Consider the following 26,726-nt stretch of genomic DNA (forward strand, 5'->3'; position numbering starts at 1 on the left):
ATGGTAGCACATTTTAATAAAGGGAAAATAATCATAAAAAAACAAATCCAAATCATTCATACAAACTACATTAAAAGTAGAAAGAGTAGCCACCGTGTCACCTCATCGCACACAGCACTACGCATACATTCATCAACATGCATTCGATAATCATTTTTCACACAGAAAATGATTGAAAGCGGACACACAGCACAGCTTCTCGGATCATTGGAACAAACAAGTTATTAGTTCACAAGCTTAAAGCACAGAGCACCGACCACGATTGATGGAGCACCTCGAATCATTTGCGCACTATGTACCTGTTTTCAAAGAGATGGTTTTTATGATTTTTTGTTCACGATTCTTTTCATTGTATATGTACATACTAGGTATCTTCTAGCGAAATTCTTTTACATCTTAAATTTTTATCATTTCTGAGAAACAACCCGATTATTGTATGGTCCTAAATGCATTAATAAAACTTAAAACTCTTTGTCTGTTACTTTTAAATCTGAATTCATGTTCATATTCTTCACATCCCATTTCTCTTGTTAATAAAACTTAAAATATATTTCTTTTATAACTTGTATATACTTTGAGGCTACGTTTATAGGGCGCATGAAAGAGCCAACACAAAACTAAAAGTAGTTTACCCCACAGCCGGCGACACAATGAAATCCAGAGGTACAAGCAACACGAGTCCCCGCACGACGGTTTCACAGAAGTGTCGCTAGACACTTCATCGTCCGAGTGCCGGAACGGGCTGAACAAACATTACCAACACGCGTGGGAACAATTGTACGAGTTATCGAATGGGCCACCCGAACCGCCAAAGGACGGCTCTGAGATTGTGGTCGATGCACGCCGAGATCCGATCCCCAAGTTCTCTCGTCGTCATCACCACCACCACCGGCTCGGCCACAGCTCCCGAATACCCTTCAACTATAACTGACGCACTGACCGTGCCTGATTCCCCTCGAGCCCTCGTATCTCCGACCGCTGCAACTGCTCCATCTAGTTGGTAACTAATCTACAAAACGACTCCCAAAATGACAAAATTGACGGTTTAAACAGTGCTCCGAATTGGTCACTTATTGGCTATAATTGGTAAGTAGGTCCGACTAATTTGTCATTTACACAGAAAATTTTAAATGAGTTTAAAATTACAAGGTCATCAAAAAAAATTAGCACCCTATTTTATCGTACAGAACTCAATCAAAATTCATTTAATTGGTCATGATTGTAATATTTGTGATATTATAATAATTGGTCAACGTTATTAGCGGAGTTATTAACATAAAAATAACATTCAAGGTCAATCAAATTTGGTTAGCGGCCCAAAATCAAAAATTTGCAATTTAAAAACTAAATTCTTATAGCTAAGAAGAATTGAAAAATTTGACAAAAGTTTTTAACATTTGGTTAAGTACACAAAAATATAAAAGGTTTAAAATTTCAAAGATAAATTTGCAATAAAAAAATATTTAGCAGCCCAATATTGAAATTCAGAGCTCCTCTGGGGCTAAATCAATTGGTCAAATTTTAAATCTTTTATACTTATTTGTTTTTGTGTCCCTGTGTATATAATTTGTAATTTCATGTAATAGCCGGAGCTTCTCGCTCTCGAGAAGTATCTCCCGGAGCGAGAGGTAATAAGATCAGTGCGGATTGATTGCGTATTGAGAGTAGGCTTCGACCTGTATTGCTTTAAATGACCGCAGACTCGGGAAAAGAATTTCAATAAATAATAACTTCCTAATTGTCATTTTTCTTCTTCTCTTTTTTCTTCTCTTTTTTCTTTACTTTTCCTGAGACCGCGTATGACCAACCGTCCGGTATATTCCGAATCTTGACGCGCATATTGATTACAATATGGTGACATAAAAGAGCCCGAATTATAGTACAGTAAGGACATTTTGTGTATAGGGTAGCCTACTTACATGCGCTTATTCATTCGGCACTGAGCTTATTACCTCTATTTAATATAATTGTCTTTCAATGACAATTGATTAAGCCCCAGGGGAGCTCTAAATTTCAATATTGGGCTGTTAAATATATTTTTGTTACAAATTTATTACTTTGAAATTTTAAACCTTTTATTTTTTTTGTTTACTTGACCAAATCTTAAAAAATTTGATTCACATTCTCAATTCTTCTTAGCTATAAGAATTTAGTTTTAAAATTACAAGTTTTTGATTTTAGGACGCTAACCAAATTTGGTTGACCTTGAATGTTATTATTATGTTAATAACTCCGCTAATGACGCTGACCAATAATTATTATATAATATTATTACAAATATTACAATCATCACCAATTAGTGACCAATTAATTTAGTCCCAGTTGAGTTCTGAATGTTAATAATGGGGTGCTAAATATATTTTTGTTCCAAATTTATGACCTTGAAATTTTTAAATCTATAATATACTGACCTATCATGACCAATTAGTGACTTAAAACTTTTTTGATCCCCGTCAAGGGGGGACGCCCTTGCGCATGTCAAACATTGTGAGACACCACACAAGAAAAGAAAAATTAAAAAAATAAATAAAAAAATAAAAATAAGAGAAAAAAAATTGTGACCAATTAAATGAATTTTGATTTGAAAAATTTTCTGCATAAATGACCAATTAGTCGGACCTAATGACCAATCATGACCAATTAGTGAATTAAAACTTTTTTGATTCCCGTCAAGGGGAGACGCCTTTGCGCATGTCAAACATTGTGAGACACCACACAAGAAAAAAAAAATTAAAAAAAAATAAAAAAATAAAAATAAGAGAAAAAAAATTGTGACCAATTAAATGAATTTTGATTTAAAAAATTTTCTGCATAAATGACCAATTAGTCGGACCTTATGACCAATTATGACCAATTAGTGACCAATTCGGAGCACTGTTTAAAATACTGCTATGAGACACCAAGGGATCCTCCCGTGACTAAAATGTTTTATATTTATTTTTTGTTGATCGAGCTGGGCTCGATGCTTTTGACGTGCATGCATTGTGGAAGACGAGGGCGTTTGAATACATTCAGTTAGCTCGATTAATTATTATTTTTTGATTTCATATAATGTGTATATAATTTGTAATTTCATGTAATAGCCGGAGCTTCTCGCTCTCGAGAAGTATCTCCCGGCGCGAGAGGTAATAAGATCAGTGCGGATTGATTGCGTATTGAGAGTAGGCTTCGACCTGTATTGCTTTAAATGACCGCAGACTCGGGAAAAGAATTTCAATAAATAATAACTTTCTAATTGTCATTTTTCTTTCTTCTTCCCTATTTTACTTTACTTTTTCTGAGACCGCGTACGTCCGTGTATAGGGAAGCCTACTTGCATGCATTCATTTAATTCATTCATTCATTCGTCACTGATCTTATTACTCTCTCTTCAATAATATAATTTTCTTTAATTGACAATCTTTTGATGGAAAAACGATGTTTTAGAATATATCATAATTCCATATTAAACGCGAATTATTGCAAAAATTAATGTAAATTAATGTTTCAAATTCGTGTAAATAAACATAGGTAATGCTCACAGATCATACGTATTAGGTATATTAAAGACTGATTCGACAATCGGATCGAAGTAATTAGGTATATAATTAAAGACTTATTTAAAACGAATAATTTTAGACTTTAGATATAAAATGACTTATTGTATTTTGGACATATTGTTTTCAACACAATTAAGTGACGCTCTAAAACATAATCTGTCGACAATTGATATAAATTAAAATTTAATAGAATTCCTATGATCGCCTTGATCTTGTCTTGATCGTGATTTTTCTATATCTATATTTAGCTCAGTTGCCACAATCCGACCTGTTACTTCCTCTTCCTTCTGACTATAGAAAAATCCCATACTAGTTAAGATTTAAAGATAAGATTGAAGTGTATCATTGATAGAAAGTTATTTGATGTGTACTATAAAACATTATTTCATTGAGACCAAATAAAATTATATTTATGTTACCAATATAACTTCTAATTCTCTTTATTCCAAACGATATAGTTACAATGTCTCGAAATGGGTATTTATTTGTCCATAATTATCCTGCGAATGGTACAAATAAACTTTTGATATGAGTCGAGTAAGTACAATTATAAAACTAGAAACTTCTCTTTTATAAGTAGGTATGTGCCATTAAACAGGCAAGTGAATAATGTAGGATAAAAATATTTAAGTAAGCAATTCTTCCTTCAGAGTTATTTAATGTTAAGTATAATATATTAACTATGTAAATATCGTATAGATCGTATCATTAAAAATATTGTGACGTGATGTTGTAAGTATCGAAAAATATACCTAGTTTAGATAATGTTGTTTTGATGTACACATAATACTATAAATAAAAGTTTGTGATAATGGAAAACGCATTTTTATTGTCCTTTTATTTTATTAAGTTTTCAACACATCTTGCAGAGAAAGAGGCTGCTTTTTTCAAATTAAGAGCGAGAGAATTCAAAATTAGGTTTTCCTATTATCTATTGCTGTCGCGCTATGCCTCAAGCCTCCCCTGTAGAGTGCGACAGGGACTGCAGCTCGGGCCGAAAATACGTGGGAAAATAAAACGCAAATTTGACGTTCCGTAGTCCCCTGTTTCCTCCTCCAATACTGGACCGAAATAATTACTTTTTTCATAATTTAGTAGAGAAAAGTATTTGCTATGTTCCTACGTTTTGCTTTTTTATAATGTTCAAAAATTTGTTTTATGGAAGACGGAACATAACGGAAAATCTGTCCTATTTCTTACGTTTTGAAAATTCATTCCATTTTTAATAATTAAGATATGACAAAAAGGAAAACGTAGGGACATGGTTAAAGATACCATAGTTAAATAGTAAAAAATATATTGCACTAGTGGCACAATCCAGGGAGGAAACGGGGGACTACGTTTGTATGGAAAAACGGCTCTTTTGTTTGCACTTAAAGTGATTTCCGTTCCAATTATTTGTGTAAAATCTAACTAAAGGAGAAACCCCAAAACAGTCACATAACCACTATCAGACGAGAATTGGGCAATTTTAGGGTTCCGAACCTCTAAAGGAAAAAACGGCACCCATAAAGGAATACTTGCTTTAGGACGTCTGTCTGTCTATCTGTCAATTCCCTTTTTTCTCAGGAACGCGTGGAGGTATCGAGCTGAAATTTAATAAAGGATACTCAAGTCTAGAAATTTATTGTAATAATAAAAAAAAACACATGACAGACCACACATAAATGAGTAAGAAATAAAAAAAATATTAAAAACGAATTGGACGATAATTTACAAAATGTAAAAATATAGTAATTGATCTATCGGTGATAAAGAATGCCGTACAAAAATATGTGACTAAAATTTACTCAGTCTATCTGTACTTTCGAATTCTTTGAATATTTTGCACTCAGTTGGACAGCTTAGAAGTGACGGCATAGTGCTGAATCTTATTATTTTATGCTCATATATCGTTCTAGATAGGTCACCTGGTGGTTCAAAATGACCCATAACTTCAACATGGGCCTGTAGTCTAATGTTTTTTTATAATATTACGTATCTACATAACACCTTTGTAGAAAGCTAAATAAACAGAATTTAGTGTCATCATTTGTACAACAAGTTGAATTTTGGTTGGTACATTTGGTAAATTTTCAAAATAAGTTAAAATTACAAATATTTCTGAAACTAATAAGTTTCGGTTGGGTAATTATTACTTTTTTTACTCCAAATGAGCTATAATTTCACCACTTTAAAACTAACCTATATCAATTCACCCCGTATAAAATTCTCGTGTAGCAACACCGCTATAGTAAAACTCCTCCGGGACGGCTTCACCGATTCTGATGAAATTTTGTGAGCATATCGGGCGGATTGAGCGTAGAACATTTATTTTTCATTTCCCTTAATTATAAGAGTAAGGCTAAGAACACAAAATATAGGTATATGTATACATATATAGCTGATTTTATTATATAGGTAACTATAATTATTCTCGAACCTCTAAAACGAGTGTTACTAGAAACTTAGGAGACCAGCGATCGACTACTATGAGTTACGACTACTTTTTGCCCAGGGGACATCTCGTTCCCAATGGTAGGATGTGGGTAGGATACATTTTGGGGCATTTTAAACAATCAGATATTTATAATTCCGATTTATGGTGCTATGTTGTGTGATTTGTTTTCTGTTAATATAAGTTCTATATAACAAACTAGCTGTTCCCCGCGGTTTCACCCGCATTACTCCGCTCCTGTTGGTCTAAGCGTGATGATATATAGCCTATAGCCTTCCTCGATAAATGGGCTATCTAACACCGAAAGAATTTTTCAAATCGGACCAGTAGTTCTCGAGCTTAGCGCGTTCAAACAAACAAACTCTTCAGCTTTATAATATTAGTATAGATATGTGGCTTATATTTATTTTGGGTGTTATGAGCTAATATTCAAAAATATTCAATGAGACGTTCTCGTAATGCCGTTATATTCCTTTTCGATCTGTAGGTATGACATATAAGATGGCATATCTAAGCATACCTGTATACCACACCATTGTATTTGTGAATGTGGGCTAGGGATTATAAATAAAAAACAAGTTTCATGATTTTTTCTTTATTAGTAAATAAAATGGTCTATGAATTACAGTAGAAGGTACATTGCATTGAATTTTAAAACAAATATTCTAACATAAAACGGGCGTGACAAGTAAAATGCCAAGCCATAACTTATATCAGTAGATCTAATAATACAACATAATAAACAAGTTACTTTGTGCGGCGAAACAGATAACCCGCGTCAATAATAAACTGAATTCTAAAATGGGTCTATGTGGTTTGTTGCCTTTTGATTTTTTATTGCCGCGAGTTATACGAAGTTTATAAGTAATATAGCATTGTTTACAATACAACACAACATAGGACGATAAAACGCAGCGCTCCACGCGTAACTATTGCAGAGTTCAATTTAATATAATCATATATAAATCAAATAATAAAATAGAATTCAAAGTTAATAATAAATATAATATTTAATCTAAATTGATAATTGTGATTCAAAAACACTTGCAACCCAAATATGTATTGATGTTAAATGTAAACAATTTTATCGACCACAACGTATCGGAAGTAATTTTGCAAGAAAAATAATAATCATATGGGATGATGAATACTGATTTGAAAATACTTCTAAAAGTGTTTTACGTATAATAGAAGTGTATAAAGTAAAAAAATCACAACGCCTTCGTGTCAAGCAATAAAATTTTATGCAAACTTGCGCATTTTTTCTTGCCATCGCCGATGTATTATAAAACTACAATATAGTTATTCTGTGATTTTTTATCTACAGGAATAAATATGATTCAATATAACTTGGTAACATAAAAAAAGAATGAAAGTTTTGATCAAGGAATGAAGAAAGACATTACTTATAGTATGAACTCCCAGATATAAAACATGAAAATATGTGAGACGACTTTTAAATATAAGATAAGTAAAAACATATAGAAAGGTATAGTTGAAACGAAGAAAATTGTAGTTTTATATAATAGCTACCGATCTGTCACTTGTATAAAAAATTATGTCTAATGTGCGGTTAAATGCGAATATAAAGTCAAGAATTTCAACGCACAGATCGACTTAACATCCCTCCTAAAGCTTTGGTCTGGTGATCATGACGCACAACGCTGAGGTATGCGGTTTGCGATGCCGGACACTCAATCATATGAAAAACGTCGACAGTGTTCTCTTGTTCCGTCGCAGTATGCGTCAGCGGCGAAGGGCAAGCGCGGTGAGTGGGGAGGTGTACTCCCGCACAGCGCGGCGTCATTCTCGATTGAACGCTGCGGGGTGCGGGTATGCGTCACGGCAATATGAATTTTTTCGAAGACAATTTAATAGAATTAGTTCACAGCTATCCTTCTTTATATAAAAATAAGGACAAAAAACATAAAAGTTAGATAATTAAAGAAAATTGCTGGAGGGAGATAGCTGAGAAGCACAAATTACAGCAAAATTGTTCATGTTCACGTCTACCTTGGACCTTGGTAGCTGCGGCAAAATCAACTGACCACCTCTCCGCAGGGACGGTAAATGCTGCGTCGTGACGCTGCGTTGGAGCGCATACCTCAGCGTTGTGCGTCATGATCACCAGACCAAAGCTTAACATCCCATCCCTCGGACCCTTCAGTACAAAAATACATTCACTCTATCAACCAACACTCCGTTCAAACTTTATGATTCCTTCCTTTTCCTTTTATCATACACTTAAACTTGAGCCAATTATATCTTTTAAGGATATAATAAAATTATAATTAAAAAATATTATATACATGCACAGCTTATTATTTATATAATTCACAGAAATTAATTGACAAAATATATGTATGTCGAATATATTTGAGTGTATGAGTGAAGTTCAATATAGCATAGTTCCAAGAATCTTTTTATACTATCATATCTTAAAATAAGTTATAGTGAAAAATCAAAATACGAACGAGAGACAAATTTTATAAAATTCACGTTGATGATAAAATTTCAAACGGTCCATATATTTTTTACACATATGGATATAAAATTGTAATAGAAAATATATTTTCATAAAGTTTCAACGGAGCATACGAAGACCAAAGCCCGTAAACCTCGCTTCAACACTTCAACACACCATAGAAAACACTAGAAATATTATAATGTCTCATCACCAGATTTCACCAGAAACCCGACAGCACTCTAGCCTGCCTAATGTGTTGATACACTCGAATCTAACTTTAACTAACTAATGTTTTCCCCCAGGATCCACATAATTTCTGATAATTATTGCATATTTTACTGTAAGGAACGTCTGCCATCACTTATAAAATTATAATAAAATGTTTTATTCTTATCCTTATAAATTTCAACGAACATACAAACATCATAGCCTTAATTTATATACGAATTTTTCACTGAACAAGTATTTAAGGGAATTTCTTAAAATAATATTCTATATAAAAAAATGATATGAGAAAGTAAAAAATATCATTGTGGGATCATAATTTCGTTTATTTACCTCGATTTCATAAGAGATATTCATAATTACCTGTATTTCTTATAAATTATTAGAAACTCTTATAAATGATAGTTCCATGGTAATAATTGTCTTCTCTTACTGATAGAAAAAGGAAAATCTAAAATAATAATAATTCTAAGAAATCCCCTTTTTCCAAGTACCCCATAGAATATAGATAAATAAAAATACTAAAAATTGAAGTGCTGTTTTGTTAACTGACTAAATTGCTTAAAAATAAGAGAGCGTATATTCCAATTCAAAGTAAGTTTTTAATATTAATGTTCAGGAAAAATTTAATTTATTTAACTTATTTTGATAAAATCATAATCAGTCGTCCTAACAATGGGTTAAGCACAATTTTAAAATTACATCAAAGTTTCGATTATTTTTCATTCCATTAATATACCGAGTTCGATCGAAACATGTAAAAAGGGCTATAAATCTTAGGCAATTTCAAGCGAAAGCATTTAGGCATAATATACACTATAATTATTAAAATTATTACACAATTCAGAAAATATTTGCACATACAACTCTATATTCAAAAATATTTTTACCACTAATTTCTACATACATTGCAGTGTCCGATGGCTTATGATGTACGTTTGGGATAATTTGTTTTTGAAACTGTACTACAAGTTTAGATAGAAAACTATGAAAATGCTATGAAAAATTAATATAGACTTCAGAAACTCAGATCATGAGAGTTAAACAGATAGCTCTCTTGACCTCTTCCAACCCATACTTAGAAATGGTAGAAAGGAATAATTTACACCAGAAAAGAGCGACGATCCCAAAACATTATCCCAGTACAGAATGAATCATCGAACACTACAACTTATTTGGCATATCTAGCACACCGTTAAATTCCACTGGAATCTCGCTTTGTGACATGAATTAACAACGCTGAAGCCAACCGATCGTGTGTACCGCCCAGTTAAACCTGACAAAGATTTGTACCTACACATACAACTACCCGCAACAATTAATACTTAAATGCGATGAGCTTTTGGCATTCCGAAAGAGGACCAGAAGAAAGACAGACTATAAATGCTAAATAAAACGATTCTCAGTATATGATGAACACGACGACCCTACGAAACTCAGCGTGCAGTATCTTTGGAGCGTTGTCGGTTACGAATAATGTTTACAAATAAGGTATAAAAATACGAACGATTCTATTGTCGATATTGCGGTTATAAAAAATTTGAGAACAATTTAATACTTGTCTAATTAACCATGAAAAAATACATGTACATACTAATCAATTAAAAAAATATAAATAAAGCTCTATTTGAATGGTAAACTTATCTTAACATTAATAATTTCTATTATACAAGGCGACATACATATTCAAGTGTTGTTGCAACACAAGAAATATGCGTACAAAATTGAACGACATTTATATTTGTTTTACATTGCATTGGGGACACGTACCCCAATAGTGCATAGAACACTTGGCCACTTTCGCACAAAGCGCGTCAGCAGTCTGCCTAAAACGTTCATTTATACTTCTAAAACATTTCCAAGCAAAAATCTCAAAAAATCAATATGTCAACTGCTTTTCATTTCTATATGTAAGCAACGTTACATTTTGTCAAATATTCATAATATAATTTGTTAGTAAAAGTCTTAAAAATAAAAATCATGCATTTTTAACGTAAAGATAATAGTATTATGTTTTATTATTTCAAAAACTCTCAGTGGTATTCCATTTTGCCGAGACATATTTTTGAAAATAAATAAATCATAACAAAATTCCATCTATTTTAAAAGCTGCCTAAAGGTTGCGTCAAAAATATACGTGCGCTTCACCGAGACGTAACTTTAACAATTTGAGTGTTTAAAGACAGATTGAATATATCAGATATTGAGTCCTTGGCCCCTAATCACCCACACTGTTTGTAGCGTTGCGCCTCCTGGAAAAGCAAAACAATAATTAAAGTATTTTAATTTTTGAAATAGAATAGAAATCGGTTTTTAGTTGACAGTCCATTTCTTGAGGAAGGCTTATTTATACCATCACTAGCGACCCGCCCCGGCTTCGCACGGGTGCAATGCTGATACTAAATACACTACAGAAAAACTGTGAACGTTGTAAGTATAGGTATAAAAATATAGCGGCGGCCCGCTCCGGCCTCCGGCATCGCACGGGTATAAAATACATAGCCGGGCGGCCGCAAACGCTACGTCCTGCAATTTTTAAATCTGTAATATCTTCGAAAATATTCACTTAAATCATACGGTGTAAAGGGCCATATAGATCTATATTAAATGAACAATGTATCCATGGTATTTAATTGGTTAAGGATTAATGCTGTATTGGTTAAAATCGCTTCGAAAATTAGCCATTATTTGTCGTAAAAAGTAAATGACAAAAAAAAGTTATTGTGGGTTATCCATAAGAGATAGACATATACCATCGCGGACTTTTCTGTAGACCTTTTCAATGTGTATAATACTTAGTACATTATTTTGATAAAACTCGTAGGGTTCAGCCTGCGTTTGCAATGTAAGCGGAATAAATGTAATTTTTTACGACATCACATTAGAAACCTCAAAAATAACAGTACTTCTCCACTACTTAATGGATCTTATTATACATATAAACCTTCCTCTTGAATCACTCTATCTATTAAAAAAAACCGAATCAAAATCCGTTGCGTAGTTTCAAAGATTTAAGCGTACAAAGGGACATAGGGACAGGGAAAGCGACTTTGTTTTATATTTATAAGTACCATCATGAACGACGTGGACGAAACCGCAGGTCAAGTAGTTTTCTATTATTAATATAAAAAAAAAAGTTTGGTAACACCACTTGTGACTCAAGAACTCTGAACGAGTATTTTAACGAACCGAATGGTTTCAATGGTTTTTGGTTCCTTGGTTATTCACTTAGATTCATAAAATCCGTTTAAAATAAAAAAAAATATGCAAACTATGTCTACTACCGATGTACTTAGAAAATAGGAATAATAGTTTTCCCGAATAGTTAAAATCATGCTTTTATACAAAAAACTAGCTTTCCACCCGCGGCATCGCCCGCGCAATCAAAGAAAAACCCGCATAGTTCCCGAAGGATTTCTGGGATAAAACCTATAAAATATTATAAATATGGGATAAAATATCTCTATACCAAATTTCATGCAATTTGGTTCAGTAGTTAAGGCGTGATTGAGTAACAGACAGACAGACAGAGTTACTTTCGCATTTATAATATTAGTATGGATGCACATGTTTGCCAACCCACCTGTCCGCCGCCATTAGTGCTTGATGTGCCTCCCGTTGCGCCGATACTTGTACGATCTCCGCGACCGTCGCCGCCTGTTGCTCCGCTGCAATGGACACCAATACATTTATTGATATATAATCTATACTAATATTATAATCTATACTAATATTATACAGCTGAAGAGTTTGTTTGTTTGAACGCGCTAATCTCACGTACTATTGGTCCGATTAGAAATAATCTTTCGGTGTTATAGAGCCCCTTCATCGAGGAAGGCTATAGGCGTTATTATCACGCTAAGACCAACAGGAGCGGAGCCACGCGGGTGACCCCACGGAGCGCAGCTAGTGTTGTCATAAATATATTCATCATCATCATTCTTTGTCAGCCCGTTATGTTCATTTGTTCCCAACGAGTAACACCCTCAAATGTCACACTGTTACTCGATGGGAATGTTTTTAAGAAAAAATTCCCAACCAGTCACACTGTTACTCGATGGGAACTTTTTATTACTAATTTCCCAACCAGTCACACTGTTACTCGATGGGAACTTCTTATTAGTAATTTCCCAACCAGTCACAATATTACAGTAGTTAATGAAAAGAAGAATTAAATCGGTTTTTACTTTAAAAACATTTATTCGTCATATTGCTGGTGATTCTCCTTTGAACGTTTTATTCTTAAATAATTAAATAAAATTACAATACCTAAATACATACATACATAGACTCACGCCTGTATCCCCGAAGGAGTAGGCAGAGGTGTAATATTACACCCACATCTCGCCATCTATATTTAAGTCCCACGTAATAAGGGGGGGGAGGTACCTAAATACAATCAGCTTTATATAATATATCAGAGTAAATCATCACATTTTACAACAATTATCAGTTCTAATTTCTAATGTTAATTTGAACTTTAAACAATTTTCCAAATACATATAATTAGCCATAAGTATGTTGTGACAATTAAAATTATGTATAGCAAAATAAAGTTATGATATATCAAGAGACGAGTTTATTCAGGAAGTGCAGCTGGAATTAACACAAGGTCTTATTTCAGTTGGCCATGCTTTGGAGATTTTACGACACTAGAATTAAGAACTAATACTTATTGTAAAATGTGGTGATTTACTGTGATACATACATATAGGTACAAACATAAGGCTGATTATATTTAGAAAATTCTTCTTTAAAGGTTCAAATTAATATTAGAAATAAGGACTGTTAATTATTGTAAAATGTGATGATTTACTGTGATACATGCATATAGGTACAAACATAAGGCTGATTATATTTAGAAAATTCTTCTTTAAAGGTTCAAATTAATATTAGAAATGAGGACTGTTAATTATTGTAAAATGTGATGATTTACTCTGTTATATTATATAAGGCCAATTGTGTTTAGATATTGTTTCTATGACTAAAACATTAAAATGAGAATTACTAGCAATATGACGAATGTTAACGTGTAACGTATTGTTAATATATATATATAATATTATATAATATTATAATGTATTTACCAATGTTGTTATTTTGTTGATTTTAATAAAAATTTAAAAAACCGATTTAATTCTTATTTTCATTAAGTTCAACAGTGTGTTCCCATCGAGTAACAGTGTGACTGGTTGGGATTTTTTTCTGAAGAAATTCCCATCGAGTAACAGTGTGACTAGTAGTGTGACCGGTTGGGAATTTTTTCAGAAAAAAATCCCATCGAGTAACAGTGTGACATTTGAGGGTGTTACTCGTTGGGAACAAATGGTTATGTTCCCACTGCTAAACCCGGGCCTCCTATGAGGGAACAGAGGCCGTATTACGACCCCTTATTCCCAGTCAGTTTACGCCGTGATTTGAACTGACTGGCAAATTCATAATTAACCATGGCTGGTTATTCCGATCATAACATGAATTTGCCAGTCATTTCAATTCACGGCGTAATCTGTCTGGAAATGAGAGGCATAATACATTATATATCTTAAACAAAAACATTCAGTTCACCATAAGGTAATCGAAGTCACAACAGATATTATAAAATTTCTATCAAGCCAATGGTTGAAAAAATAACCAAATGATACATGCGTGAATGAGGCATAACAATTTTAGCGTATAAATGAATTTCTGAAATTATCATGAATATGACATAAATGGAAAGATGAGTGAAAACTTACCTTTGGATTTTAACTAAAAGATATAAATTTAAAGTAATAACTTGGAGCAAAAAGTTTTATTCTGTTTTTAGATACGAAGGATTTAATAAGGCTGGACAAAACAATCTTTCATTTGCTATGCAGGATTTATAAGACACAAAGAAAGAATTTATCAGAAATATGAGACAAGATTTTTCGAAAATTATATTTTGTTCTTCCAGTTTATGTATATCTTGTAGCAGATAAAAGATTGTTACAGAGGTATATTGTCGCCACATGTCGACGGCAGTTGTCGAGTGGTAGCGACGGCTGAAGTAGCCTCTGCCGTTCACAACTTGCCGTTCGTCTGTAAAAACTCTAAGGCGCGAGTCAAACACAAGCGGCGCGGGCGCAGGCGTCTGTCGTCTTGTGTCTGTCCCGCGCCTAAAGGCGGGTCTACGCTAGACGAACCGAGCACGAGCGAAGCACAAGCGGAGCCGTTCTCGGCTTCGTCGTGTAAGTTGTCTCAGCTTGTAAGTTGGTCCACACTAGACGAATTGTGTTCGGCTCGTGCTCCGCTTGTGCTCGGCTCTCCTAGCGCAGACGCAACTTAAGGTGCAGATATCGCGGTCTCACCGGAGAGCGGCCTGGCGAGGCGGCGCTCGAGGCGCGCGAGGCGGCGCGCGGCGGGCTCGGCCGGCAGCTCGCGCGCGCGCCGCTGCGCCACCAGCCGCGCCCAGCGCGCCTCGAACCACAGCTGCATCGCGTCCCGCTCCGCCGCGACCACTTGGGGACCATGCGGTTATGCGACCGATACATAGCATACATAGCATGAGCGGTGGAGGTAAAGTGAATACTTCGATCGCGTTAAAGGTGACCCCTGACGGTAGACGACTTTTTTCGAATTCTCGCATTGGATTATAAATGTTGGTACTTGGTGAAGATATCGTTTGAATTTCGACTTATTGTACGCGTATTTAAATTGCGAAAATTCAGATGTCTGACACTAAAGCTAGAGTCGAAATATTTAACGATAAATTATTATTCACTTTACCTCGTGACATCGATAAACATAAAATAAAATGCGGTTAATACTTTGTTTTAAAATGAATGCAAAGTAATAAAAATTATGAATCGAATGATATTACTGCATTTGGAAAAATGAATATTTGAAATGGTATAGATGACAATATTTACTTCGATATAGCATGCACATAAAATATGTTAGATTCATTCAAATTAAATAAAAAAAAAACTCGACTCACAATCGCCTATTAAAAGGTCATCAAAAAATGTCTGAACAGCGTCATGTCAAAGTTTCATTGAAAATAACACCTTATTTCGTGGCAGAGGAATCTATTGTAGAAAACTGTTTAATCATGTACAAAGTCAGTACTGTTCAGTGTGTCAGTTCAGACTATTTTTGATACTTATTTTGAGTCAAATCGTTTATTCTATTACCTGAAGACCTCTCAGGCGACCTAGTCGCGCAAGGAGGACTGTAACACACGGGCGGCGGTGGCACTGGGGGAGCCTCTAGTGCTCCCATCGACGTATGAGCTCCATGACTGACGGGCTACAATCGAAAGAGAACGTATTAATATTGTGGCAAGAAATAGTTTTGTGTCGAACACCTCTTGTGAAAATACGAAAGATATTACCAATATTGTCGAAACTTTAGACCATTGCAGTAAGATAAATTAAGATCCATGACAAGGGTGTCTCTTTATTGGTTATAATATCGCTTGCTGTTTTTAAACTTATAATATGCTGTACATATATATACATATACATCTATATATGTACAGCATATTATTGTTTTACATGTATATCTCTTAAAATAGACCACGTAAAACAAATATTCCATATTATATATTTTAAGCCAATCATGCAATTTACTGTGGCGTATAAGAACGAGCTCGTAAACAAAACTAGCTTAATTAAAATAGGCAATAACATGCAATTTTAGACAAATATCTATCCAATGTGGATTGGATTGCTACAAGACAAGACATTAGCAAGCCATATCGGGAGCACTTTAAATTAAACTTATATTTAGGATATATTTTTCATCAAAATATGATATATCTCATCTCACACCATTGGCGGTGTGAATTCTTGTATGTTATAAAAATACAGTGCTTTAAATTTGTTAATTTGACGAAAAATATGTTTGTTGATAACTTATTATTAAAAGGTAAATATAAAAGACAGCATTCATCATCCAGTCGGAACAAATTACCCTAATGATACTATATGCATTTAAAGGTGTTATAAAGAAGTTGTTAATTTCTAACAATATAATAATATAAAAAAAGTGCGTAAGTTTTGTCTGTTTTTGTTTTTAAGGATCTTTTACGTGAAATTAATGCAATTATATTTTACAGCATGCATTCCCCCAACATAATACAACACAAAACAATTAATGGATTTTGAACAAAAACATAGCTAAAAGTCATCAAAGGAATTTAATTGAAATCAGTCAAATCCAACCGTTTTCGTTTTCTGGGCCTGAAATAAAATTGAACACCTTTAAAAATAGTATCATTGAATAACAAGGAATCGTAATACACTGAAGCAAGGCGGCCGTGTGACTGAGCGAGACAAGACAACGTACAATTAGCGGATGGTTGGTGCGAAAGAGATGAACACAGCATGCGACTCACGATACTGTATTTGATATGCTTTGCTTACGTGCGTCGTCAGGTCCGGCTCCGATACACACTGAAAATTCAACTAGTGTTAGTCTACCTGTGTCCTCTCGTGTTCGTTTTCAAATCGTGCCAAAAATCCCCCAAAAAAATCCCCAATTTTAACGCCAAAAATAGGACACACCTTAGTTATTTTTTTTAAACCATCTCCAACTTTATACTATGTTAAAATTAAATTAATTCGTATTCTATCTATTTACAAACTATTAACATTATTGAGATCACAATGAATCGATTAGCTTTTTTTATGTATATTTTAATAATGCGTGTTTGCGATTGATGGTATGTCTTGTGCACGTTAATTTTATTCATATTCATACAACTCAAACGATAACAATGGAAAAAAATTACCTTATGCCGAGGTCCCAGGCGTTTATTGAAATAATTGGATATACTCTTCATGAAACCCTTGGGCCTTCTCTGTCTCGTTAATTCTGGATCAGAAAAAGAAGACTGAATGGATAAGGACATAAGTGGCGGAGCCGGTCGAGGGGGTAGTTCGGGGTAGACGGGGGGTGGCGGGGGCGGGGGCGGGGCGGACAGCACGGGCGAGGGCGGGGCCATCACGGGCGGCGGGGGCACCGGCGGCGGGACGCAACTAGACGGCGAGATCCTACTCCTGCGCGTCGACTTCCTGCACACCTTGGGCGCCCCGAGTCTCTCCAGCACCAGCCTTCTCACCACCTCAGTCTGTTCTTCTCTTTCACGCTTCAATTCTTGCACCTTATCGACTTTACCGGCGTCTATAGGAGGAGTCTCGGGAGACAATCGACTAGAGCTGAAATTTCCAGATAGGGACCAATTCACACTTTGCGAAGGCGAATTTGTAATATGCACGTTCGACCTATTGAACGTCTCGCTCGCTGACCGACATATAGCCGGCGAATAAGTCCTTAAGTTTGGCGGTAGAGTGATTTTTCTTGGAGTATTCACTGATTTAATACTGTATCCTTTTTCGGATGCCAATGGAGGCGAAATGTCGTCTATCGAGTCTTCTTTAATTTTATCGATAGCTACATTTTTATCAGCGTCTATACTCACCAACGGTGGCGATATATCTGATAGGCTCACGGAGCCAATTTTGGATTGTACAACATTCAGTCCATCATTTATACTAATACTACTATCTTCGACATCTTTGCTTATGTTATTAGACATACTGCTCGAGTTATCTATATAGTCTGCTTTCTGGCCATTCTCACTGGTATTTGAAGTAGACGGAGGTTTCGATACAACTTCAATGTCATTCAATATACTCTCCGATTTTGAATCGGGGCTGTCGATAAATTCTAATGTTTCGGATAGGTTTGAGGTAATCTTGTCTAACGTGTCGTTGGGATCAGATTTCATAGTTGTGTCGGAAAAAGCTCTCTCTATGAAATTAATCGATCGATCTTTACTCGTGGAATACGGTTCATAATCATCATCTACTAGTTCCATGTAACCATCGTTACGAGGTGTAGTTGGTGCCGCAATAGAAAGATCTTGATCTCCCTCATCGGCGAATTCAAAGTGTTCAGGCGCATTCGAATAAACAACTTCTGGGGGACTACTCTTGCCACAAACGTGAGTCGCTATGGCTGCAATGTTTTTGGCATCGTGAATCAATTTCGGGCCGCTCAATGTTCTTGGATTTTTATTTCTCTTTCTCTCTGTATTTTCATCCATACCGCAGTCGTCTAACACCGCACTTTCTGCCGCCCAGTCTGATAGTTCTGTTTCAGTTAAGGCTAAAGTGGTCGCGTCTTTACATGACTCGGAAGATTCCGATTCGACTGCTACAACTGTAGGGCCGGATGCGGTGGCGGTTCCTGATATTTTTTCATCTACGTCATCGGTTTCATTATTGGCTAGAATTAAGCTATCTAACTGTATTAACTCTCCACCTTCGTCGTGGACTTCGACTCTCGGCACAGATTGGTTGGGCAGAGTCTCCGTATGAGACGAGTCATCTGATAAGGAGTCCGTTTCTAAATCTGGTTGTTTCTCATCCTCTTTGATGGGCGCCCTCCAATCGTTCTTACAAATCGGTGAATCACCTTTCGTGAGTAAATCTACGGGGACATCGTTGCATAAGTTTTTGATTATATCTGGGATGTCCGGTTGAGCTTTCTTCTCGTCTAGTGTAAACTGAAAGGAAAGGTAGGGCGAAGTCGTTTGTGGCGTGGGCGTAGTCGCTGGGTGTAACATTTTCTGGAATTCAGTGATATTATATCGAAAAGCTTCTAATTTGGTATCTAGCTGGGAAGTGGAGTCTGATTTTCTGACAGCTGGCGGCGAGGGTTCCCCGAGCAAGTACTTCCTTTTGAGTTCTAGTGCTCGTTTAGTGGCTAGACCGCCAGCTGATTTGGTTCTGCTTAAGGGGTAGTCTTGTGGAGGGGGCGGGGCCGGGGGCGGCGCCTCCGTCACCAATATAGCGGGGGGCGAAGGCACCGGCGCACTTTCTTCGCGAGCAAACTCACTATCGGTGGATACTTCAGTCGCTGACGACACTTCCTCATCACTTGACTCACTCTCCTCATCAGACTCGATCTAAAGTCAGAAATTAGACAAAGGATTAATTTTAGTTCGAGAATGAACCTTTGCACACAAAATGTGCTATTGGTTATAACTAAGGCACATTCAATACATTTTTGAACGTCATCGATCACTATAAAAACATACAAAATTGTAACTTAAAGCTACATAACACTTCTTCTAAGAATATAAAATCAAGATGACGACAAAATAAATAATAATTTTAAACGTAGCAGTGTTTGTTACTAAGCAGTAACAAATCCACAGTTTTCTTATATCTAGGTAAATAAAGCATTAATTATAACAATACATACATTAGGAAGGTGCGTTTTAATGTCCACACTAACTTACCATTGCATACCTAAAATGTAAATTAATTATTTAATTATGCATTATAAAACAGCGCCAAATATTTGCATGAAGCGGGCGAAGACATTCAGAGATAAGATGACATGATTTATAAGTTAAGATGTATCGTTTTTCACATTGAATATGTTTTAAGCAAATTATGATGATTACACTGGGTTGTAAGCTTTTTGTTGTAAAAAAGTAATGCAAAATACACGGTAAAACAAAGACAAACTTTGCTTTTTCATTTTTGCATTTTACCCTACAATGGTGAGAGAAAATTGTTCTTTATTATTTTAACTTCATCGCATTGTTTTTACAATTTTTTTATGGAGTTCTATTACACAGGAAAAACATTTTATACTTTTTACACTATGTACTCATGTACTCGGTTAACTCATTTTATACAAAAGTACTTATATGGAATTTGTAGAAATTTCATTATATATCCTTGAGCTCTAGACTGGAGTCTCAATGACTGACATCATATTCCTTTTCCACATTTAAAAAGCTTTTGAAAGCTTTATCTTTTCAATATCAGTCCACATTTGTTTCCAATACTGAATACAGGGACACAAGGTGCCTATCTGTCCAACTAAATTCTTTATTTATTTATTAAACTAGCTGTGCACTCTGGCTTCGCCTGTGGTATACTAATACACTGTCGAAGATGTACCAACTCAGAACGCACACACTTATATCCATCCATAACTTTTACTACGTAAAAATAAAATAAATAAAAACGTGTATTTCTTATTCTTTTCATAGACATGGAAATATTCATTATAATTATATAACGGTGGTAAATGATAAAAATATGTACTTAATGACGTTTCAAAAGTGCTTCTAGAAGAAGTCTAATTGAATAAATAAATGTTTGAGTTTGAGTTTAACCTATAAGCTTGCATGATATAAAACAACATAAACAAACAGTAAGTTAGTGTGGGATCACTCACGTGCCTCGCGCCGTCGCCTCAAGTTAATTCTACTTAACTCATGCTGTGACAATGAATGACTTATATATTTTGGATTAAAACTGACATGAGTATCGTAAATATACAAAGCGTTATTCTGGTATTGGCGGACCTTTTTTTTTTGTAAAAAAAGACTTTATTTGATTTATTTTAACGCTTTTACGTTTGTTTATTTGTTTTTCATTACTAAAATGTGATTTGTTTTGTCAATTTTATTTTAGTAAAATGGTTGATAACTTTCAATGAAGACCACATAATATGAATAACTTCATTATTAAATTAAGTGTATTGAGATTACTCAATACACTTTAATTATTATTAAATCAAATGTTCAAAAGAAAAAACTAAGAAAACTATTATTATTGATTTCAAATACACTAATTTGCTATCTCCAAACAAAATCCCGGCCCTCTTCACAATTACATCGAATTACAGCGATTCTGAAGGAACATCTACAATGACAGCAGATTATAGTCTACTCGCCCATAGCGAATAGGGTTCATTATATACCTTTGAATCCCAGCAAAAAAACGGCAGCCCAAAAAAAGCTACCAGCCGCTGAGATCCTTCCTGTTTTGAAGTCAGTTAACGCCGTTAGTACAGCTACGCATTCGCGTGCGGCAGCGAATCTCTGCCAAAAGTACTGCGTAGCGAAATATCTGCGGAACGTTAGTACACAGCAATGTTTTCGCAACTTTTTCGCAATGCGTCTGTGTAATGGCCATTTCGCAGTTCCTTGCGAAACAATACTGACAAGGACGCAACTATTTCATCTATCTATGTGATAGAGTGAGACACATCATATGCGAAATCCTGCCACACTACTGACAGATTTTTCGTTGTTTCGCTGCCGCACGCGAATGCGTCGGTGTACTAAAGGCGTAAAAAGGTCCGCCACGCTTGTCGCAGTGAGTGTCGATCGGGCGACGGGCACGCACGCACCCCCTACCTATCCTAGCAGACGCAGCAGCCCTGTACCTCGCTGCTGTCGGAGGGCGGCGGCGCGTGAGCGGGCACCTCGCGGCGGCGCGCCTCGCGGGCCTCGCGCATGCGCGAACACGACTCGCCGCCGGACGACTCGCCGCCTACGGGACAGTGGAAAACAGTAATAATTTATTATAAACTAGCTTTCCGCCCGCGGCTTCGCCCGCGTTTTCAGAGAAAAACCCGTTCCCGTAGGATTTCCGGGATAAAACCTATCCTATGTCCTTTCTTGGGTATCAAAATATATCTATACCAAATTTCATGCAAATTGATTCAGTAGTTCAGGCGTGATTGAGTAACAGACAGACAGACAGAGTTACTTTCACATTTATAATATTAGTATGGATTTATTTATTTCTTTCCAGTACATGTACAGTATTTAAATAACATTAAACAGGCAACACTTGTGGAAAGCTGGTGCCTATGGTAGGTGTAAACCTGTAATACAGGTCACCAGGTCTCCACCACTCGGATGAACAGAACATTACAATTAAGACAAAGAAAGAAACTATGGAGCTTAAAAATCAAATTACTTTAGTTACATTAGCAAAAAAAAAATATAAAAAGCAGTATTATTAGCATGCGTGATCAACTTTATTCTTTTCACATCTTTTTGTGTTTATGTCTTTTAAATAAAAAGAAAATGTAATTTATACTTTGTATTGTTACCTTTGTCGAACTGCATTTTATAGTAAAGAAAAGAAACACACAATTCACTAATTACACTTTAATTAGATTTTCATTACAATAATCTACTAGTTTATAGAAATATAATATATTGATGAAGTTCTTTCTTCTATTTCTTAACTGTGCCCAGCCTTCCTCGATAAATGGGCTTTCTAACACCGAAATTTTTTTTACAAATCGGACCAGTAAAAAAATGTGTGCCTGTACTAGTGTACACACGTAAGAAGTGAAACTTCTTTATGACCTTATTTTTCAAAAAAAAAAATTATTATATGCAACTTTAGAAAAATACGTCGAATCACGCGTGGTAGGGATAAGAAAAAAATGGCACGCGTAACGAAAAATTGTTACACTAAATTTTTTTCCAACCCCGATAAAGAAGTTTCACTTCGAAACGAAATACAACACCACTATTTAACGTTATTTCCACAAATTAGTATAATGACCTACCATCATCCGAATAATCGTCATATCCGAAGGAATCGTCGGAGAAGTAAATGTTAGAGTGCGCTGGTGGTGGGGCCACCGCTTGCTCGCCGGATCGATCCGCTTCCGCATCGCTCTCCACGTCAACGTACTCGTCCGTGCTCGAGTCGTCGTCGTCGCTGTTATATCATTTTATACAAGTTATAAAGAGTAGATACATATCAAATTAGTTTCTACAATTTTCACTATCCTAATTTGTAGCATACACATAGAAATACATGAACCATCAAGGATTTTTTAGGAACTAAAATATATTGAATTATATAAAAAAGATCACATCTTTAAAATTATAAATACACAAGAGCAAAAGACAATAATCAAAATACCTCAATCCTCCAGCTCCCGAAGTTTCCGAAGCTAAAAAGTTCCTATCCGTCCACTCGTCCTCGTCGATCTCCCTCGCGCCGCCATCGGACAGCTCTATACTGATCCTCTCGGGCGTGGAAGCCGCGTATTTATACTCGTTCCTAGTGGCCACAGCCGACCCGGCCTCGGGCACATCCACACCGGAGTGACGGAGGCACACTAGCCGCGTCCCGTAACGCTCCATGGTGTAACTCCTGAGGAATGTCGTGTTAGTCGTGTTTTGGAATTATTATGTTAGTAGCTATAACTGACCTTCTGTTTACCGTTTTTATTAAAAACTTCCTATGCAGACCTCCATATTAGAGGGCCTACTTAAACGATTTGCAATTAGAATTTTGTTTAACCTGAAAAACGGCACAAATTTTCGCAAAAATAAACATTCAACCCAATATATTCCAGGGGATATTCTATATACCCGAGTCACGTTAAAAACGATCGTCAAAATCAAAATGCATCTAACTACACCCATCCAAGTCCGACTAGTGGAGGCAGTCCTCCCATCACACCGCAGTGTCGGGCGCACTCACCCGGGCCGCAGCACCGCCTTGCACACGGCGCAGCGGAAGCACGCGCGGTGCAAGTGCAGCCCGTCCGCTGTCACGCCCTCTGCAGCGAACACGCGCGTCCCGCACGCGGTGCACTGCTTGCCGGCGGATGTCGGCCCGCGCCATATTTTTTTCTCCTTCAACTGCCCCAGTAGAAAATTATTTTAATTCAATGGAAAAGTTTCATATTATTTATATTCACACAAGAGTTCATAATCTCTATACGTAAACTTGACAAAAAAAATCATACAGAAAAAAGGTTATACTTACTTCCTTTCTACTCGACTGCGATTTATTAGGCGAAGGATCGTCCTTTTTAACAAATTTCGTTGCTAAATTGGCTACCTAAAAAGTCATAATTATTAAAATATATTGCATATTTTAACATAAAATTATATATCAGTTATAAAAATAAATTGAGTATACCTTTTTCGTTCCAAGCATAGGTCTCCCAGAGTCTTTCAATTGCTGGTCGATTTTATGAATAGTCTCATCGATCTCACCCCACTTTTCATCGTTTGAATCTCCCTCTTTGAGCTTCCTTTGCCGACCTAAAAACTATAACAAAAATACAAGTTTATTATTAATTTTTAAATATAGAACGCAAATTAAGCATAACATATTAATATCGATTCTTTTAAATATTTATTTTAACTTCCGCCATTAATTTATGCTCATAACCCAAATAAATAAACTAATAAATACCTGTTCTCTATCCCACTTCGGCACTTTTTCAGCCGTTTTCGGTTCGGGCCTGCCCAACCTATTCTCAGTTATTTTTCTTTCAATTTCCTTAACATTCCAGTCCTCTCTATTTATCTTGCCGACGGATCTCATGAGATCTTTTGGTTTCGAAGCTTTGGGTAATGGGGTAGATGCCACGTTGCTTGTGTTCACCAACTCAGCGGCCAGCCTGGCAACTCTCTCGCCACCACCTATTGAGTATCTAGTCCTACCGCCGACCAACTTGCCTTCCTCCTAAAAAATAGTTTTGTCTTAGATATGGATGATTTGTTGTAATGAAACCGTTCATTTCGTGGCATCGAAACTCTAAGTCAATGGGTTTTCTATGCGTTGATTATACATCAAATTATTCTAAAAACAAATTCTCTTGAAATAAATAGACTGTTTACCCATCCACAAAAAATTTCGATCGCTTCCAAAATAAACAGGTATCATTATAAATATGTAAAATGTTACTTGTTAAAACATATAACACTATGGCGAAAGGGGGTTTTATTATTTTAATTTAGGTCAAAGAAACGCACTATAAAATACAACAACAAAAAAAACATAATTTTAAAACAGTTAGTTAAAAACGTGCGTGACAAACGAAGTCCGTTCAATACATGCATTATACTTTAATTTTTTATAAGAAATAAGAGTTTTTGTCGTGCAAAAAAACGAACATTAGAAAAAGAAAATGTTGTGTTTTAAAGTGCACAGCACACGTCATAAGGGGTGTTGGTATATTAAATAGCTTCTGCGAAAAAGAACGCTTATTTGGTAGAATATTTACATCCTGTATATGTTCCCGAGTATATATCGTTAGTCCATGCAACACGCACACACGAATCTCACATAGTGCTGTAGTTGTTTCTCAAGTTTTTTAACGCGTTCGTCGAATTGCGGCGCGCTCGCTCTGTACTGCTGTAGACCGTAATCATTCTCCAAGTCTGTGGACGGCGTAAAGTTCATACGCGGCTCAACTGCTAGCATTTGCAGACTTTTCTCGAATCGTTGTTTCATTATTTCTCGAGCCGCTTTCCTTTTACCTCCGCCTTTATGTCGCTTCGATTCTTCCTTCTTCTTTTCCATCATGTCTGATACGCGCTGCATTCTGAAGGCTAATTCACCCGAATTTCTTCGCTGTGACGTCACAGACTCGGTGACTTGGCGTGGTTTGTTGCCTACAATTAGTTCCGCAACCTTTTGTCTGCGCAACGCCATTTCCGGATTCCCGATGGATTCAACCCGTTTAGAGGTATCATAAATTTGTGTGTCCTGTTTCTTCCCTTCAATAATATCTGCCATTTGTTGCCAGCGTAAAACCCTTTCTGGTGTTTCTTTGGGTTCGGAACGCATGTGATGAGTGAGTGAGCCGGACGCTTGTCTCTTTTTGCGACCCTCAAACAAATTGGTAATTTCTTTTATATTATATCCGGTTTCTGTTGACCCTACAGAGTTGGCCCGACCACACTGTAACATCGAATCTGAATTTTTCCTGCGTGTCATGATTTCGGACAATCTTCTCGGTTCAAGCTCTGGTGATTCCGCAGAACGCGATCGAATAAGCATCTTTTCGTGTTTGGTCGTCCCTTTTTTAGGTGACATCTTACTTGCAATCAACGTGTCATCTGTATCAGTAGATTCGTTTTGGAATATGGACGAAAAATCCGGCACTACGATAGTGTTCGGATCGAGTCCTTTGAGTTTGCGTGTAGGTTTCTTCACCGAAGATTGTTCATTAACAAAATATCGTTTAACATGAGCTTCTTCTGGTGTTTCCTTGACTCTCATTTTAGAACTGCCTTGAAGTAATTGAGATAAAGACGCCCTGACCATAGTGGGGTCTGGAGAGTCTTCTGGGTCCAACAAAGCCAATATCTGTTCCTGCAGTTCTTTTTGTTTGTCTGCGTTGTGTTCCGTGTCGGATATGGCGTCATGGCCTTCTATTAGTCGAGCTAATTGTGAGATATCATTAAGATCTAACTTCCCAATCTGTTTCCTAATATACTCAGCTGGAT

At 36.0% G+C, this 26,726-nt stretch overlaps 3 protein-coding genes across 8 annotated transcripts in view; 1 reads left to right on the forward strand and 2 right to left on the reverse strand.

Moving 5' to 3' along the window:
- The window catches only part of LOC149491504 (uncharacterized), a 37,168-nt gene extending 32,810 nt beyond the window's left edge, over nt 1-4,358 (forward strand). Inside the window, exon 11 of the mRNA XM_089697489.1 lies at nt 640-4,358. Coding sequence (XP_089553615.1) covers nt 640-931 — 292 coding nt within the window. The 3' untranslated portion in view covers nt 932-4,358. The remainder of the gene's footprint in view (nt 1-639) is intronic.
- Nucleotides 4,359-10,465: 6,107 nt separating this feature from the next.
- The window catches only part of Mical (Molecule interacting with CasL), a 40,990-nt gene continuing 24,729 nt past the window's right edge, over nt 10,466-26,726 (reverse strand). For 2 of the 6 annotated variants that reach the window (XM_089696787.1, XM_089696796.1), the window contains exons 15-27: nt 24,685-24,957; nt 24,406-24,537; nt 24,250-24,324; nt 23,962-24,122; nt 23,395-23,628; nt 23,033-23,187; nt 21,890-21,996; nt 17,424-19,604; nt 17,056-17,085; nt 15,823-15,937; nt 14,998-15,147; nt 12,252-12,336; nt 10,466-10,920 (exon numbers count right to left, since the gene is read on the reverse strand). In XM_089696787.1, the coding sequence (XP_089552913.1) occupies nt 10,887-10,920; nt 12,252-12,336; nt 14,998-15,147; nt 15,823-15,937; nt 17,056-17,085; nt 17,424-19,604; nt 21,890-21,996; nt 23,033-23,187; nt 23,395-23,628; nt 23,962-24,122; nt 24,250-24,324; nt 24,406-24,537; nt 24,685-24,957 (3,732 nt within the window). In that variant the 3' untranslated portion in view covers nt 10,466-10,886. Of the gene's footprint in view, nt 10,921-12,251; nt 12,337-14,997; nt 15,148-15,822; nt 15,938-16,978; nt 17,086-17,423; nt 19,605-21,889; nt 21,997-23,032; nt 23,188-23,394; nt 23,629-23,961; nt 24,123-24,249; nt 24,325-24,405; nt 24,538-24,684; nt 24,958-26,726 lie in introns of those variants that run through there. The other 4 variants (XM_089696804.1, XM_089696812.1, XM_089696817.1 and 1 more) reach the window with 4 other exon arrangements.
- Nucleotides 25,416-26,726, reverse strand: LOC149491507 (uncharacterized). Its single transcript, XM_089698161.1, has one exon. The coding sequence runs from the start codon at nt 26,542-26,544 to the stop codon at nt 25,528-25,530; it is 1,017 nt and encodes a 338-aa protein (XP_089554287.1). The 5' UTR covers nt 26,545-26,726; the 3' UTR covers nt 25,416-25,527.

The sequence above is a fragment of the Colias philodice genome, chromosome 1 (genome assembly GCF_061535455.1).
Source record: "Colias philodice isolate Cphi_HAF_F1 chromosome 1, ilColPhil1 Martin Lab GWU primary, whole genome shotgun sequence".
Classification (NCBI taxonomy): Eukaryota; Metazoa; Arthropoda; class Insecta; order Lepidoptera; family Pieridae; genus Colias; species Colias philodice.

What these genes read in the sequence shown, in the direction of transcription:
- LOC149491507 (XM_089698161.1), bottom strand. Translation starts at nt 26,544, where the DNA reads ATGGTCAGGGCGTCTTTATCTCAATTACTTCAAGGCAGTTCTAAAATG.